This window comes from Perca fluviatilis, chromosome 5, assembly GCF_010015445.1.
Source record: "Perca fluviatilis chromosome 5, GENO_Pfluv_1.0, whole genome shotgun sequence".
In the NCBI taxonomy this organism is placed as follows: domain Eukaryota; kingdom Metazoa; phylum Chordata; class Actinopteri; order Perciformes; family Percidae; genus Perca; species Perca fluviatilis.
Genome location: NC_053116.1, coordinates 38099578 through 38113817, shown reverse-complemented (window position 1 = coordinate 38113817; position 14240 = coordinate 38099578). Strand labels below are relative to the sequence as shown.

Below are 14240 nucleotides of genomic sequence, written 5' to 3'. Positions count from 1 at the left end.
GCATGGTCTCTAACCAGTCACATGGTCTCTAACCAGTCACACGGTCTCTAACCAGTCACATGGTCTCTAACCGGTCACATGGTCTCTAACCGGTCGCATGGTCTCTAACCGGTCGCATGGTCTCTAACCGGTCGCATGGTCTCTAACCAGTCGCATGGTCTCTAACCGGTCACATGGTCTCTAACCGGTCACACGGTCTCTAACCAGTCGCATGGTCTCTAACCGGTCGCATGGTCTCTAACCGGTCGCATGGTCTCTAACCGGTCACATGGTCTCTAACCAGTCGCATGGTCTCTAACCGGTCGCATGGTCTCTAACCGGTCACACGGTCTCTAACCAGTCGCATGGTCTCTAACCGGTCGCATGGTCTCTAACCGGTCACATGGTCTCTAACCAGTCGCATGGTCTCTAACCGGTCACATGGTCTCTAACCGGTCACATGGTCTCTAACCGGTCACATGGTCTCTAACCGGTCACATGGTCTCTAACCAGTCGCATGGTCTCTAACCGGTCACATGGTCTCTAACCGGTCACATGGTCTCTAACCGGTCACATGGTCTCTAACCAGTCACATGGTCCCTATATCAAGTCGGCGGCGGTGTGTACGTACAGTAACAGTCGCCGCTGGCAAAAAAAAAATAGATAGATGCGTAAATCACAACTCTTATCACTATCACTTCCCCATCAGTCAGGACCAAGATCTGACCACCATTACACTGCCGTTGCTTTAGCGGCTAAAGTTTAGCCTGTTATTGAAGTTGCAACCCTGGCAGTGGGAAGCGATCGATCGTGAGAGCAAATAAAAAATATATAAAAACATGATTCAAACTGATGTGCGCATTACACTGAGTACTGATTGGTCAGTAGGCGGTGCTTTAACACTGCGTATTGATTGGTCAGTAGGTGGTGCTTTAACACTGAGTACTGATTGGTCAGTAGGCGGTGCTTTAACACTGCGTATTGATTGGTCAGTAGGTGGTGCTTTAACACTGCGTATTGATTGGTCAGTAGGTGGTGCTTTAACACTGAGTACTGATTGGTCAGTAGGCGGTGCTTTAACACTGAGTACTGATTGGTCAGTAGGCGGTGCTTAAAACACTGAGTATTGATTGGTCAGTAGGTGGTGCTTTAACACTGAGTATTGATTGGTCAGTAGGCGGTGCTTTAACACTGAGTACTGATTGGTCAGTAGGCGGTGCTTTAACACTGAGTACTGATTGGTCAGTAGGCGGTGCTTAAAACACTGAGTATTGATTGGTCAGTAGGTGGTGCTTTAACACTGCGTATTGATTGGTCAGTAGGTGGTGCTTTAACACTGAGTACTGATTGGTCAGTAGGCGGTGCTTTAACACTGAGTACTGATTGGTCAGTAGGCGGTGCTTAAAACACTGAGTATTGATTGGTCAGTAGGTGGTGCTTTAACACTGAGTATTGATTGGTCAGTAGGCGGTGCTTTAACACTGACTACTGATTGGTCAGTAGGCGGTGCTTTAACCCTGAGTACTGATTGGTCAGTAGGTGGTGCTTTAACACTGAGTACTGATTGGTCAGTAGGCGGTGCTTTAACCCTGAGTACTGATTGGTCAGTAGGCGGTGCTTTAACCCTGAGTACTGATTGGTCAGTAGGTGGTGCTTTAACACTGAGTACTGATTGGTCAGTAGGCGGTGCTTTAACCCTGAGTACTGATTGGTCAGTAGGCGGTGCTTTAACACTGCGTATTGATTGGTCAGTAGGTGGTGCTTTAACCCTGAGTACTGATTGGTCAGTAGGTCCAGGTTAGGCGTTCAGCATGAGTTACCACGGCGATTGAACCCGGTTACAACTGATCCACCGTCGTGGTACAGAAAACCCTGGGTTGACCCTGAAGTTAGCTCGCTAAAGCCAAATCCTGCTTCGTAGTACAGGCCTCAGGTGATGTCACCTTTCTAACTGGCAGCATGATGTCATGCGATAAGAGATGATGTCATCGACTGCATTAACAGGAAGCTCTCTCTCTCTCTCTTCAGTACATCATCAGCAGCAGCTTCCTCCTCTTCCTCGTATTCCTCCTCGCTGCCGTCGGCCATGTCGTCCAGGTAAACAACACACACACACACCTGAACACACACACACACACACACACCTGAACACACACACATACACACACACCTGAACACACACACACAAACACACACACACATACACACACACACACACACACACACACACACACTGAACACACACACCCACACACACACACACATACACACACACACACACACACACATACACACACACACACACACTGAACACACACACCCACACACACACATACACACACACACACACACCTGAACACACACACCCACACACACACACACACACACACACACACACACACACACACACACACACACACACACACACACACACACACACACAGACACACACACACACACCTGAACACACACACCCACACACACACACCTGAACAGACACACACACACACACAGACAGACAGACAGATAGACAGACAGACAGACAGACACACATACACACACACACACACAGACAGACAGACACACACACACACACACATACAGACAGACACACATACACACACACCTGAACACACAAACACTCCTGAACACACACACACACACACACACACACACACACACACAACACCTGAACACACACAACACACACACAACACACACACCTGAACACACACACACACACACACACCTGAACAGACAGACACACACACACACACACACACACACACCAACACACACCTGAACACACACACACAGACAGACAGACAGACACTCATACACACATAAACACAAACACCTGAACACACACCTGAACACACACACACTTCTCTAGGTCTATATCTCTGTTGGGTTTATTTACTTCTGTCTCGGTCTGTTTGTATAAGTTTTGGGCCGGTGTTAAATATTCCAAACCGGTTTGATATCGAGATAGTCTACCATTACCAGACCCTCCTCCACAGCGCTGCGGAGGAGGGTCTACCATTACCAGACCCTCCTCCACAGGGATGCGGAGGAGGGTCTACCATTACCAGACCCTCCTCCACAGCGCTGCGGAGGAGGGTCTACCATTACCAGACTCTGGGTTCACATTTATCCGGTTGGCCGTGGCGTGGTATAGCGTCACATTTCCCCCCTCGACTCATTTCCTGGTTCTCCTTCTCGGTAAACACACGTGTCAAACCCAAGGCCCGGGGGCCAAAATCCGGCCCTATCATTTCAATTTAGGTTCACACAGAACATTTTGGCCCGACTAGTTGTTCACCGCACCAAAAAAATGAGGAAACTGTTTTTCATACTGTAATTATGTGACAGATTTGCAGACTTTAAAGTGCCCATATTATGAAAAAAACACTTTTTCTGGTGATTTGGGGTGTTCTTTTGTGTCTCTGGTGCTTCCACACACATACACACTTTGAAATAAATCCATCCATGCTGTTCTGAGTGAGATACGGTTTCTGAATGTGTCCTGCCTTCAGTCTCCTGGTGAGCTGTTCAAAATCGGCTCGGACTGTGACGTCACAGTCCGAAATGAGCTGGCTAACCACAAGCGTTAGCATTAGCATGCTAACGCTAATGCTAACACTAGCATGGTACCTCGTTCTCAATAGCAAAGCACTGCTACAACACACACAAGTTCACCATAATCTACAAAAGAACTACTTCCATGTGCGCCCTGGTTTAGAAGTCTCCCAGCTGATCCTGCCTTGGAACTGACTGAAGTTGGAGAAACAGCCTTTCTTTTACTTCTATGGAGCTAGCTGACACGATCTACATCTGAGCTACTGAGCATGTGCGAGTGCAATCAAAGATCGTACAGAAGAAGAAGATGAAAAGAGGTCTCACTCTGTAGCTAAAACAGAGACCAGGTGAAAAGAGGATCTGCAGCAGTGAGAGAGAGCTGTGCAGTACAACAACAATATGGTGTTTTTTGATAATTAAACCATGTAAACCTATTCTGGTACAACCTTAAAATACAATTATGAACCTGAAAATGAGCATAATATGGGCGCTTTAAGACTCTGAATTCCCCCCAGAAGCAGGGAGTTTTTAATATTATAATATAATATAATAATATAATATAGTTTTTAATATTCAGGCTGTGAAACAGGTTGTGGTGAGTCAGTCTGCTTATTCTTTTTTTTCATGACTTCCTAAATTCTACGATGGCTGAGATACTTTTTGGCTGACTTTTTTTATTGTTTTATGTCGACCAAGCTGTACGGGAGAAAGCTATATGAGACATGTAATAATACAACGTTAATTTTCTTTTTTTTTTGTGCTAAATATCAGTCCCTCCAGAAAAACTTGATTATGCGATCTCATAATTCAACGCATAATCAGCATTTTTTTATATACAGTACAGGCCAAAAGTTTGGACACACCTTCTCATTCAATGTGTTTCCTTTTTATTTTCATGACTATTTACATTGTAGATTCTCACTGAAGGCATCAAAACTATGAATGAACACATATGGAATTATGTACTTAACAAAAAAGTGTGAAATAACTGAAAACATGTCTTATATTTTAGATTCTTCAGAGTAGCCACCCTTTGCTTTTTTATTAATAAGGGAAATAATTCCACTAATGAACCCTGACAAAGCACACCTGTGAAGGTAAAACCATTTCAGGTGACTACCTCATGAAGCTCATTGAGAGAACACCAAGGGTTTGCAGAGTTATCAAAAAAAGCAAAAGTGTGGCTACTTTGAAGAATCTAAAATATAAGACATGTTTTCAGTTATTTCACACTTTTTTGTTAAGTACATAATTCCATATGTGTTCATTCATAGTTTTGATGCCTTCAGTGAGAATCTACAATGTAAATAGTCATGAAAATAAAAAGGAAACGCATTTAATGAGAAGGTGTGTCCAAACCTTTGGCCTGTACTGTATGCGGCGCTTGCATGATGTCATAATCCCCGCATTTTGGTTGCAAAAAAGTCCCATAATACATCTTAGCAGAAAGTTGAAAAATGTTGCGTTTACTTCACACAAGGGCAGCCATTTAGCCCCTGTTGCCATGGGAACGTTATGAAGTGACGTAATTGCGTGACGTGAACATCATCAAAAAGCAGGGTGGGGGGGGGGGGAATTACTTTTTTTTCTCTTTTTCATCAAACTGTAGTTTCTGCAAGTTCCCCCAATTTCATCGCATAAAATTGCATAAATATCATATATAGCATATTCCATCGCATTTTTTAAGAAAACGTGCCACATAATCAAGGATTTTTGGCCCGCAACAATCACAAAAATACCCCGCATTTTTCTGGAAGGATTGTAGATAAAAGCACGTGAATAAACTCAACATGTCTGGCCCTTTACTGTGATCGTCATTTCCAGTGTGGGTCCTCAGTGACATTGAGTTTGACACCCCTGTCCATCAACAACATGTTAACTTCTCCTGCTCCAGATGTCCCACCATGGTCAGAAAGAACAGGAGGAGACACACACACACACACACACACACTATAATAATGAAGCTTCACCCTGAAGCTAACGTTAGCCTCCAAATAAATGTAGCAAGCTAGGCTACAGAAAAACAAGCTAACATGTTCTAGGTTGTCCAGTCAGTGCCCTTCATCAGTAGCCTGGTGGGACCGTCCTGATCTGGCGAGCTCCAGTTTTCTACTCTCAGATCAGTCTGGCATCTTGAGTTGGAGAAAATTTGGAGCTGTTCACCAAACGACCGACCAATCAGCGTTGAGTTTTGAGGCGGGTTTAGGCGTGACGCCAACGAGAAGCGACTGTTCGGTCTAAACAACGTGGCGGCTTCCACGGAGGAGATGAGCGTAGCTATCGCAGCGAGTTTTATCTGAATCGGAAAGTATTCCTTCATTGGAAGAAGAGCTAAAAAAAACAGCACTGGAGGCTTTTCTCGGAGGAAAAGATGTTTCTGCTCTTCTCCCGACTGGTTTCGGCAACAGTTTGATCTGATTGGTTGATTTGGCCTGTCTATCACCAACTATAGGTGGTGATGGACAGATGGTTTATCCAATCAGATAACCAGGATTTTCGCCCCCCTTCCCAAAAGTTCTCCAACGGAAAGTTCCCAGATGGATATGCTGAGCAAATGTGAAGCGATCCAATCTGGTGGAGTCAGGTTACTTGAGCAAGGCACTGGCTCAGATCTGGAGTTGGTCCACGGGCGCTGTGATTGGCTGCCCACTGCTCCCTTGAGGTGATGGGTTAAATGCAGAGAATGAATTTCGCTACGTGTTAGGGCTGCTCGATTATGGAAAAAAAATATAATCACGATTATTTCGGTCAATATTGAAATCACGATAATTTAACACGATTACTCGCTGACTTCTGGAGAGATGTTGCAATTAGTGAACTTAAAAAAAAAAACAGTGTAAAAAGTTAAATAAATCAACAGTGAAAAAACACAACAGCACATAACTGTGAAATTTGCCGTAATACTTTTCCTATTTTAAACTTTATTTTTTCATTCAGAACACAAGAGGAAATAAGAGTTTACTTGCAAAACGTAATGAGCTAAATAATTGTTTTTCTCGATTATTCTGTTTTTGTGATCACTGGGAGCCAAAAATCATAATCACGATTACATTTCGATTAATTGCACAGTGCACAGCCCTAGTACATGTATGTGTATCTGACAATAAAGTATGAAATGAAATGAAAGTTTATTCGGTTACTGAACATAGAATGTAATCAGGGTTCAAAATTAGCACCATCTACCACCCAAATGCTGGTAAAATATGCAAGTGGCACCAGATTTGCTTCACTCACCAGCCAAAAATACAATGGTAATCTATTGAGTAGCTCGTAAAATTTGAACATTCACTAGTCATTTGGCTGGTGGACGAAAAAGTTAATTTTGAACCCTGAATGTAATATATGTACAGCAAATTCATTAGAAACAAGGGTGGTAACCTAAAAGGTGTAGGCTGAAGCCATGGCTTATTACGCCTACCCTGGTAGGTAAGTACAGGTAAGGGTAAAGGTAAGTACCTTAACTTTTTTACAGCAACGTGGCAAAAGTAGTTTACTAACTCAGTCCGTCCTGCAGAGGGCGCTGTGGTCCCAGTCCCTGATGTAACCAGCCCTTCCTTCCTCTCTCGTCCTCCTGCAGGGTTCTGATGCGTCAGGACCTGATGCGTCAGCAGGCTCTGGAGGAGGAGCAGAAGGAGGCGCAGCAGCAGCTCCTCCGCCCCCCCGCTGACCCGTCCTCCCCCATCTCCGTCTCCGTGGCCTCCTCCTGCACGCCTCCCGCTCAGGTCCCTGTGGAGGTGCTCAAGGTACGAGGAGGAAGTTTAGACTTCTGAGTGGAAACAAGTTAAGATCCTCTTGTGTCTTTTGTGACAGTGTTAGAAAACAGAAATTAAATCATAACTCTGTGTGTATATATATATATATATATATATATATATATATACAGTATATGTATGTGTATACAGTATATGTATATGTATGTGTATACAGTATATGTATGTGTATGTGTTGTGAGGGATTCAAATCAGCAGATGTGGCGATATCCTGACTTTTAGTCCCAAAAACGCTGGATCCTACATTTCCCATAATGCCCCTGGACAGCTGTACTGAAGACTGCACTTGTCCTTGTATGTCTCTCAGGTGCAGACTCACCTGGAGAACCCCACCAGGTATCACATCCAGCAGGCTCAGAGGCAGCAGGTGCGTCAGTATCTCTCCACGGCTAAGACAGCCAATCAGGAGCCGGCGCCCAAACTGCAGCCCGCACACATCAGCCGCAAAAAACAGGTAAACACACACTGAAATACACACATTATATCACACACTGTTTGGGTTGTAATTCATTTCAACCAAGGGTCGTAGGTTTGGTTTTAACATTGGGGGCGGGGGACACATTATAACCGGGGGGGGGGTATCTGATGGGTTGTCCCCCAAAACCTTTTGAGCGTGTGTGTGTGTGTGTGTGTTCTTGTTTAACTATATTTGTGGGGTCCAAAAACCAGGAGTCCAGTATACTTGTGGGGTCCCGACAGCTTTGTGGGGCCAAAATGCTGGACCCCACAAGTTTAAAGGGCTGTTTGAGGGTTAAGACTTGGTTTTAGGATTAGGGATAGAATTAGGTTATGGTTAGGGTAAGGGTAAGGGTTAAGGTTAGGCATTTAGTTGTGATGGTTATGGTTAGGGCTAGGGAATGCATTATGTCAATGACGGGTCCCCACAAAGATAGTGCCACAAACGTGTGTGTGTGTGTGTGTGTGTGTGTGTGTGTGTGTGTGTGTGTGTGTGTGTGTGTGTGTGTGTGCGTGGAGGGGAGGACACACAGGAAACCTTCAGGGGTTAACGTGTTCGGTAACGCTCTGATTCTGTCTGATCTGCGATTGGTTGATTTAGATGGAAGACACGGTCATCGATGACATCATCAGCCTGGAGTCGGGCCTGAGTGACGAATTTCTGACGCTGATCGACTCTGGACTGCAGCTCGCCAACACGGTGAAAACACACAGGAAACACACAGGAAATACACAGGAAACACACAGGAAACACACAGGAAATACACAGGAAACACATAGGAAATACACAGGAAACACACAGGAAACACACAGGAAATACACAGGAAACACATAGGAAATACACAGGAAACACATAGGAAATACACAGGAAATACACAGGAAATACACAGGAAACACATAGGAAATACACAGGAAATACACAGGAAACACATAGGAAATACACAGGAAACACATAGGAAATACACAGGAAACACATAGGAAATACACAGGAAACACACAGGAAACACATAGGAAATACACAGGAAACACATAGGAAATACACAGGAAATACACAGGAAATACACAGGAAACACATAGGAAATACACAGGAAATACACAGGAAACACATAGGAAATACACAGGAAACACACAGGAAACACATAGGAAATACACAGGAAACACACAGGAAACATGGTGAAAACACACAGGAAACACACAGGAAATACACAGGAAACACACAGGAAATACACAGGAAACACATAGGAAATACACAGGAAACACACAGGAAATACACAGGAAACACACAGGAAACACACAGGAAATACACAGGAAACACATAGGAAATACACAGGAAACACGGTGAAAACACACAGGAAACACACAGGAAACATGGTGAAAACACACAGGAAACACACAGGAAATACACAGGAAACACGGTGAAAACACACAGGAAACACACAAGAAACACACAGGAAACACACAGGAAATACACAGGAAACACGGTGAAAACACAGAGGAAACACACAGGAAACACACAGGAAACACATAGGAAATACACAGGAAACATGGTGAAAACACACAAGAAACACACAGGAAACACACAGGAAATACACAGGAAACACGGTGAAAACACAGAGGAAACACACAGGAAACACACAGGAAACACGGTGAAAACACACAGGAAATACACAGGAAACACGGTGAAAACACAATGGAAAACACACAGGAAACACAGGAAATACACAGGAAACACGGTGAAAACACACAGGAAACACGGTGAAAACACACAGGAAACACGGTGAAAACACACAGGAAACACACAGGAAACACTGTACTGTAAACACTTTATTGGAGCTCAGGAAACACGGTGAAAACACACAGGAAACACACAGGAAATACACAGGAAACACGGTGAAAACACACAGGAAACACGGTGAAAACACACAGGAAATACACAGGAAACACGGTGAAAACACACAGGAAACACACAGGAAACACACAGGAAACACTGTACTGTAAACACTTTATTGGAGCTCAGGAAACACACAGGAAACACACAGGAAACACACAGGAAACACGGTGAAAACACACAGGAAACACACAGGAAACACACAGGAAACACTGTACTGTAAACACTATATTGGAGCTCAGGAAACATCCCAGAGCTCCAATAAAGAGCAACAAACTAATAAAAACTGAGGGATGCAGCCCGAGTTGTTCCCAGCTGGGATGTAACATCGTAGCATCTCAGTCTGCTTCGGTGAAAACTCATCCCCCACTTCATTAAAATCTGATCCAGTTTTTAATTTCAGATGGCATACGTTTGAGGGATTTTTATTCATGTATTCTTATATTAATTATTATCATGATATCTACTCCCTGGATTAAAACATTGAAAAGATGTTCACTGGCATGTGAAAGTGTGTCTCAAAGAAGCCACTAGAGGGCGCTAATGTGTTGACCTTCCTAGTGCCCTTTATTTAGAGAGTGTGGCCAACTAGGGAGTCGAATGTTCTGAGCTATCCCGTTATGCGATTGGTTCTGAGGTGGTCATGTGTTTCGTGGACTCCATGTTTGATACCAACATTCATCTGATTCCCATTGATATAGTGCAGGGAATAGTGGAAAAATGTAATAAATTATTTTAAAAAATGACATAAATCACTGAAAAAATGCCCAACTGTTTCGCGTTTGGCTGCAATGAAAGACAGGGAAGCAGCAAAATATTTCACAAGTCCCCCCGTGAAGCAAAAAGGTGAAAGGTTTGGGAGCTGTTCGTTACTGTGTGAGGTAAATGTCAATTTCTCTCTTCGATATGATAACAAAATACATAGGACAGATATAGTAATACCATCGTTAATGTGTACCATGCTGTCAAAAAAGTTCTAACACTGCTTTAGAAATGAATGAAGTTTGAAGTTAGCCTTATGCTAGCGTTAGCTTTCTCGCTAGCACTCCATGTACCTAAATGCTTGTGATCTCGCTGTAGTCATAGCTACGGCTTTTGGTCCCGACCGAGTCCAGGTGTCTTTATTATGTTCATAATAATATTGGAGGGAAAGTGAAACACAGCTTGGACGGGGATGTTGTTCGGCTTTTCACAAGTTTAGACAGCTAGCTAACGCTACGCCGACGTTTGCTAACGTTAGCGCAACAGCGTTAGCCTAGCCTGCTAGTTAAATATTACGACTGCCTTCGGAGTTTCCTATATCTGCGTCCACGTTGTCAACACGAGCCCTGTGGCGTTAGTGCTCCTTTTGTACCTTAATTTTATTGAATGAAATATTAAGCTTCTCTCCTACGAGATGGGTGGGTTTTTGTTACGTTACACACAAAGCTAGCTAACTGGCTATAGTTAGCCTGTACGTATGCTAGCCGTTTATATACTGTCTATGATGCTAGCGGACATTAGAAAGGTAAATGTTGCTCAGAGACTTATGGTCACCCACTACTTTTTTTAGGCCCATTTACGATATAGAAGGTACAAATACACTGAAATATTTCCGTAATGGCCTCTTACATATTGACAAACGTTGAAAAATAACATGTATATGCCTGTTAATGGTGAAAATAAGCGATTTATTTTAAGATAGCATATTCGTCCCATAGGGTTACACTGTAGAGTCAACTGACGATGGTATCCAATATGGCGCCCATGATTTGAGTTGGCCACACTCTCTATATAAAGGGCACCTCCCTGAAAGAGACCTATATACACAACACATTCTCACTCCCATCTCGTAAAATACGGACGCTTGGTCCTTAGTCGTTGTTATTGACGCTAAAAGTCTCCTTTAATGTCATATAACGCGCTTTCACTAAACGCGCTTGGTCGGGACTATCGGCGTCCCTTTTGACGCAGTTATGTGAAGGAAAAGGTCGTGGGTGGGCTTACGCTTCTGTGAATAACGTGGAAATAACGGGACGGTTAAAGAAGAAAGTGACTTAAGGAAACGCGCCGGACGGGAGACGAAACCCCGGTCTCCTGGGTGAAAGTCCCACTATTTCTATTCCACTAACAAGGCTGAAAATATCACCACGCTTCCACAGTAGCATAATGAGGGTCCCTATATGTAAACCGAAGCATTGAGAACTTTGTAAGTGTACAGACAGTTTATTAAAGGTCCCATGACATGGTGCTCTTTGGATGCTTTTATATAGACCTTAGTGGTCCCCTAATACTGTATCTGAAGTCTCTTTATATAGACCTTAGTGGTCCCCTAATACTGTATCTGAAGTCTCTTTTATATAGGCCTTAGTGGTCCCCTAATACTGTATCTGAAGTCTCTTTTATATAGACCTTAGTGGTCCCCTAATACTGTATCTGAAGTCTCTTTTATATAGACCTTAGTGGTCCCCTAATACTGTATCTGAAGTCTCTTTTATATAGGCCTTAGTGGTCCCCTTAATACTGTATCTGAAGTCTCTTTTATATAGACCTTAGTGGTCCCCTAATACTGTATCTGAAGTCTCTTTTATATAGACCTTAGTGGTCCCCTAATACTGTATCTCGAAGGTCTCTTTTATATAGACCTTAGTGGTCCCCTAATACTGTATCTGAAGTCTCTTTCATATAGGCCTTAGTGGTCCCCTAATACTGTATCTGAAGTCTCTTTTATATAGACCTTAGTGGTCCCCTAATACTGTATCTGAAGTCTCTTTTATATAGACCTTAGTGGTCCCCTAATACTGTATCTGAAGTCTCTTTTATATAGGCCTTAGTGGTCCCCTAATACTGTATCTGAAGTCTCTTTTATATAGGCCTTAGTGGTCCCCTAATACTGTATCTGAAGTCTCTTTTTATATAGACCTAAGTGGTCCCCTAATACTGTATCTGAAGTCTCTTTTATATAGACCTTAGTGGTCCCCTAATACTGTATCTGAAGTCTCTTTTATATAGACCTTAGTGGTCCCCTAATACTGTATCTGAAGTATTCTTTTATATAGGCCTTAGTGGTCCCCTAATACTGTATCTGAAGTCTCTTTTATATAGACCTTAGTGGTCCCCTAATACTGTATCTGAAGTCTCTTTTATATAGACCTTAGTGGTCCCCTAATACTGTATCTGAAGTCTCTTTTATATAGACCTTAGTGGTCCCCTAATACTGTATCTGAAGTCTCTTTTATATAGACCTTAGTGGTCCCCTAATACTGTATCTGAAGTATTCTTTTATATAGGCCTTAGTGGTCCCCTAATACTGTATCTGAAGTCTCCCGAAATTCATGCTTACCCAGGGCTCGGTTTACACCTATCACCATTTCTAGCCACTGGGGGGACCATAGGCAGGCTGGGGGAACTCATATTAATGTTAAAAATCCTCATAAAATGAAATTTTCATGCAATGGGACCTTTTACAAAGATAGATTAGAAATATAGTAGTTTTAGATAGATATAGTTTTTTTTAATAAACTGTCTGTACACTTACAAAGTTCTCAATGCTTCGGTTTACATGTAGGGACCCTCATTATGCTACCATTTGTTTATTTAGGATCCTCATTAGCTCCTGCATGGCAGGTGCTATTCTTCCTGAGGTCCTTACAACTCACTTTGCAATGCAATAATAAATACACATTACAACATCCTAAACAATAAAAAATAAAAACTAAACATACACTACACAACTCATATAAAATATCAAAATACACACACATAAGACAAGGACAGACACATAGATAGCTCCACCAGTGCAGTCATCGGGCATTCCTTTACACATTTTTAAGACCGGTATATCCACATACTATCGTCACATAAAATCTCTTTCATGCTCTCTGACACATTTCACAATTGAACAAACATACAGTGGCACTCATAAGTTTATGAACCCGTGCTAAAGTTGAATAAAAGAGGAATAAAAAAAATCATCTTTTGGAAATTGATCTTAATGCTTTAATTAAAGAAATTCAGAAAAATCCAACCTTTAAGGACACCAATCTTCTTTGTGAATGAATAATGTATTGTAAATAAATAAATGTTCTTCCTTAAAATACAAGGGGCATAAGTCAGTCCACCCTTATGTTAAATTCCCATAGAGGCAGGCAGACTTTTATTTTTGAAATTATATTTCATGGATCCAGGATACTATGCATCCTGATGAAGTTCCCTTGGCCTTTGTAATTAAAATAGCCCCCCCACATCATCACATTACTTCACCATACCTACAGATAGGCATGGGGTACTTTCCATAAGATCATCGCTCAATGCAAATCAAACCAGCTATTAAGCTAACTGACATAAAACCATGCCAGTCTTCGTCTTTGGAACACTAAAGTGCCCATATTATGAAAAAAAAACACTTTTTCTGGGATTTGGGGTGTTATTTTGCGTCTCTGGTTCTTCCACATGAGAGCTACAGATACACAAGGTTTCTGAATGTGTCCTGCCTTCAGTCTCCTGGTGAGCGGGTCAAAATCTGCACGGCTTTCTACGTCACTAGCCGAAACGAGGGGACCTAGAGGGCTAACCGTAGCATGCTAGCT

General features: G+C 42.7%; 1 protein-coding gene across 1 annotated transcript in view; it reads left to right on the top strand.

Moving 5' to 3' along the window:
• tfe3a (transcription factor binding to IGHM enhancer 3a) overlaps window positions 1–14240 on the top strand; it is a 34807-nt gene that overhangs the window by 4811 nt on the left and 15756 nt on the right. The window contains exons 3-6 of the mRNA XM_039801587.1: window positions 2008–2076; window positions 7136–7301; window positions 7636–7782; window positions 8386–8484. Of these exons, the coding sequence (XP_039657521.1) occupies window positions 2008–2076; window positions 7136–7301; window positions 7636–7782; window positions 8386–8484 (481 nt within the window). The remainder of the gene's footprint in view (window positions 1–2007; window positions 2077–7135; window positions 7302–7635; window positions 7783–8385; window positions 8485–14240) is intronic.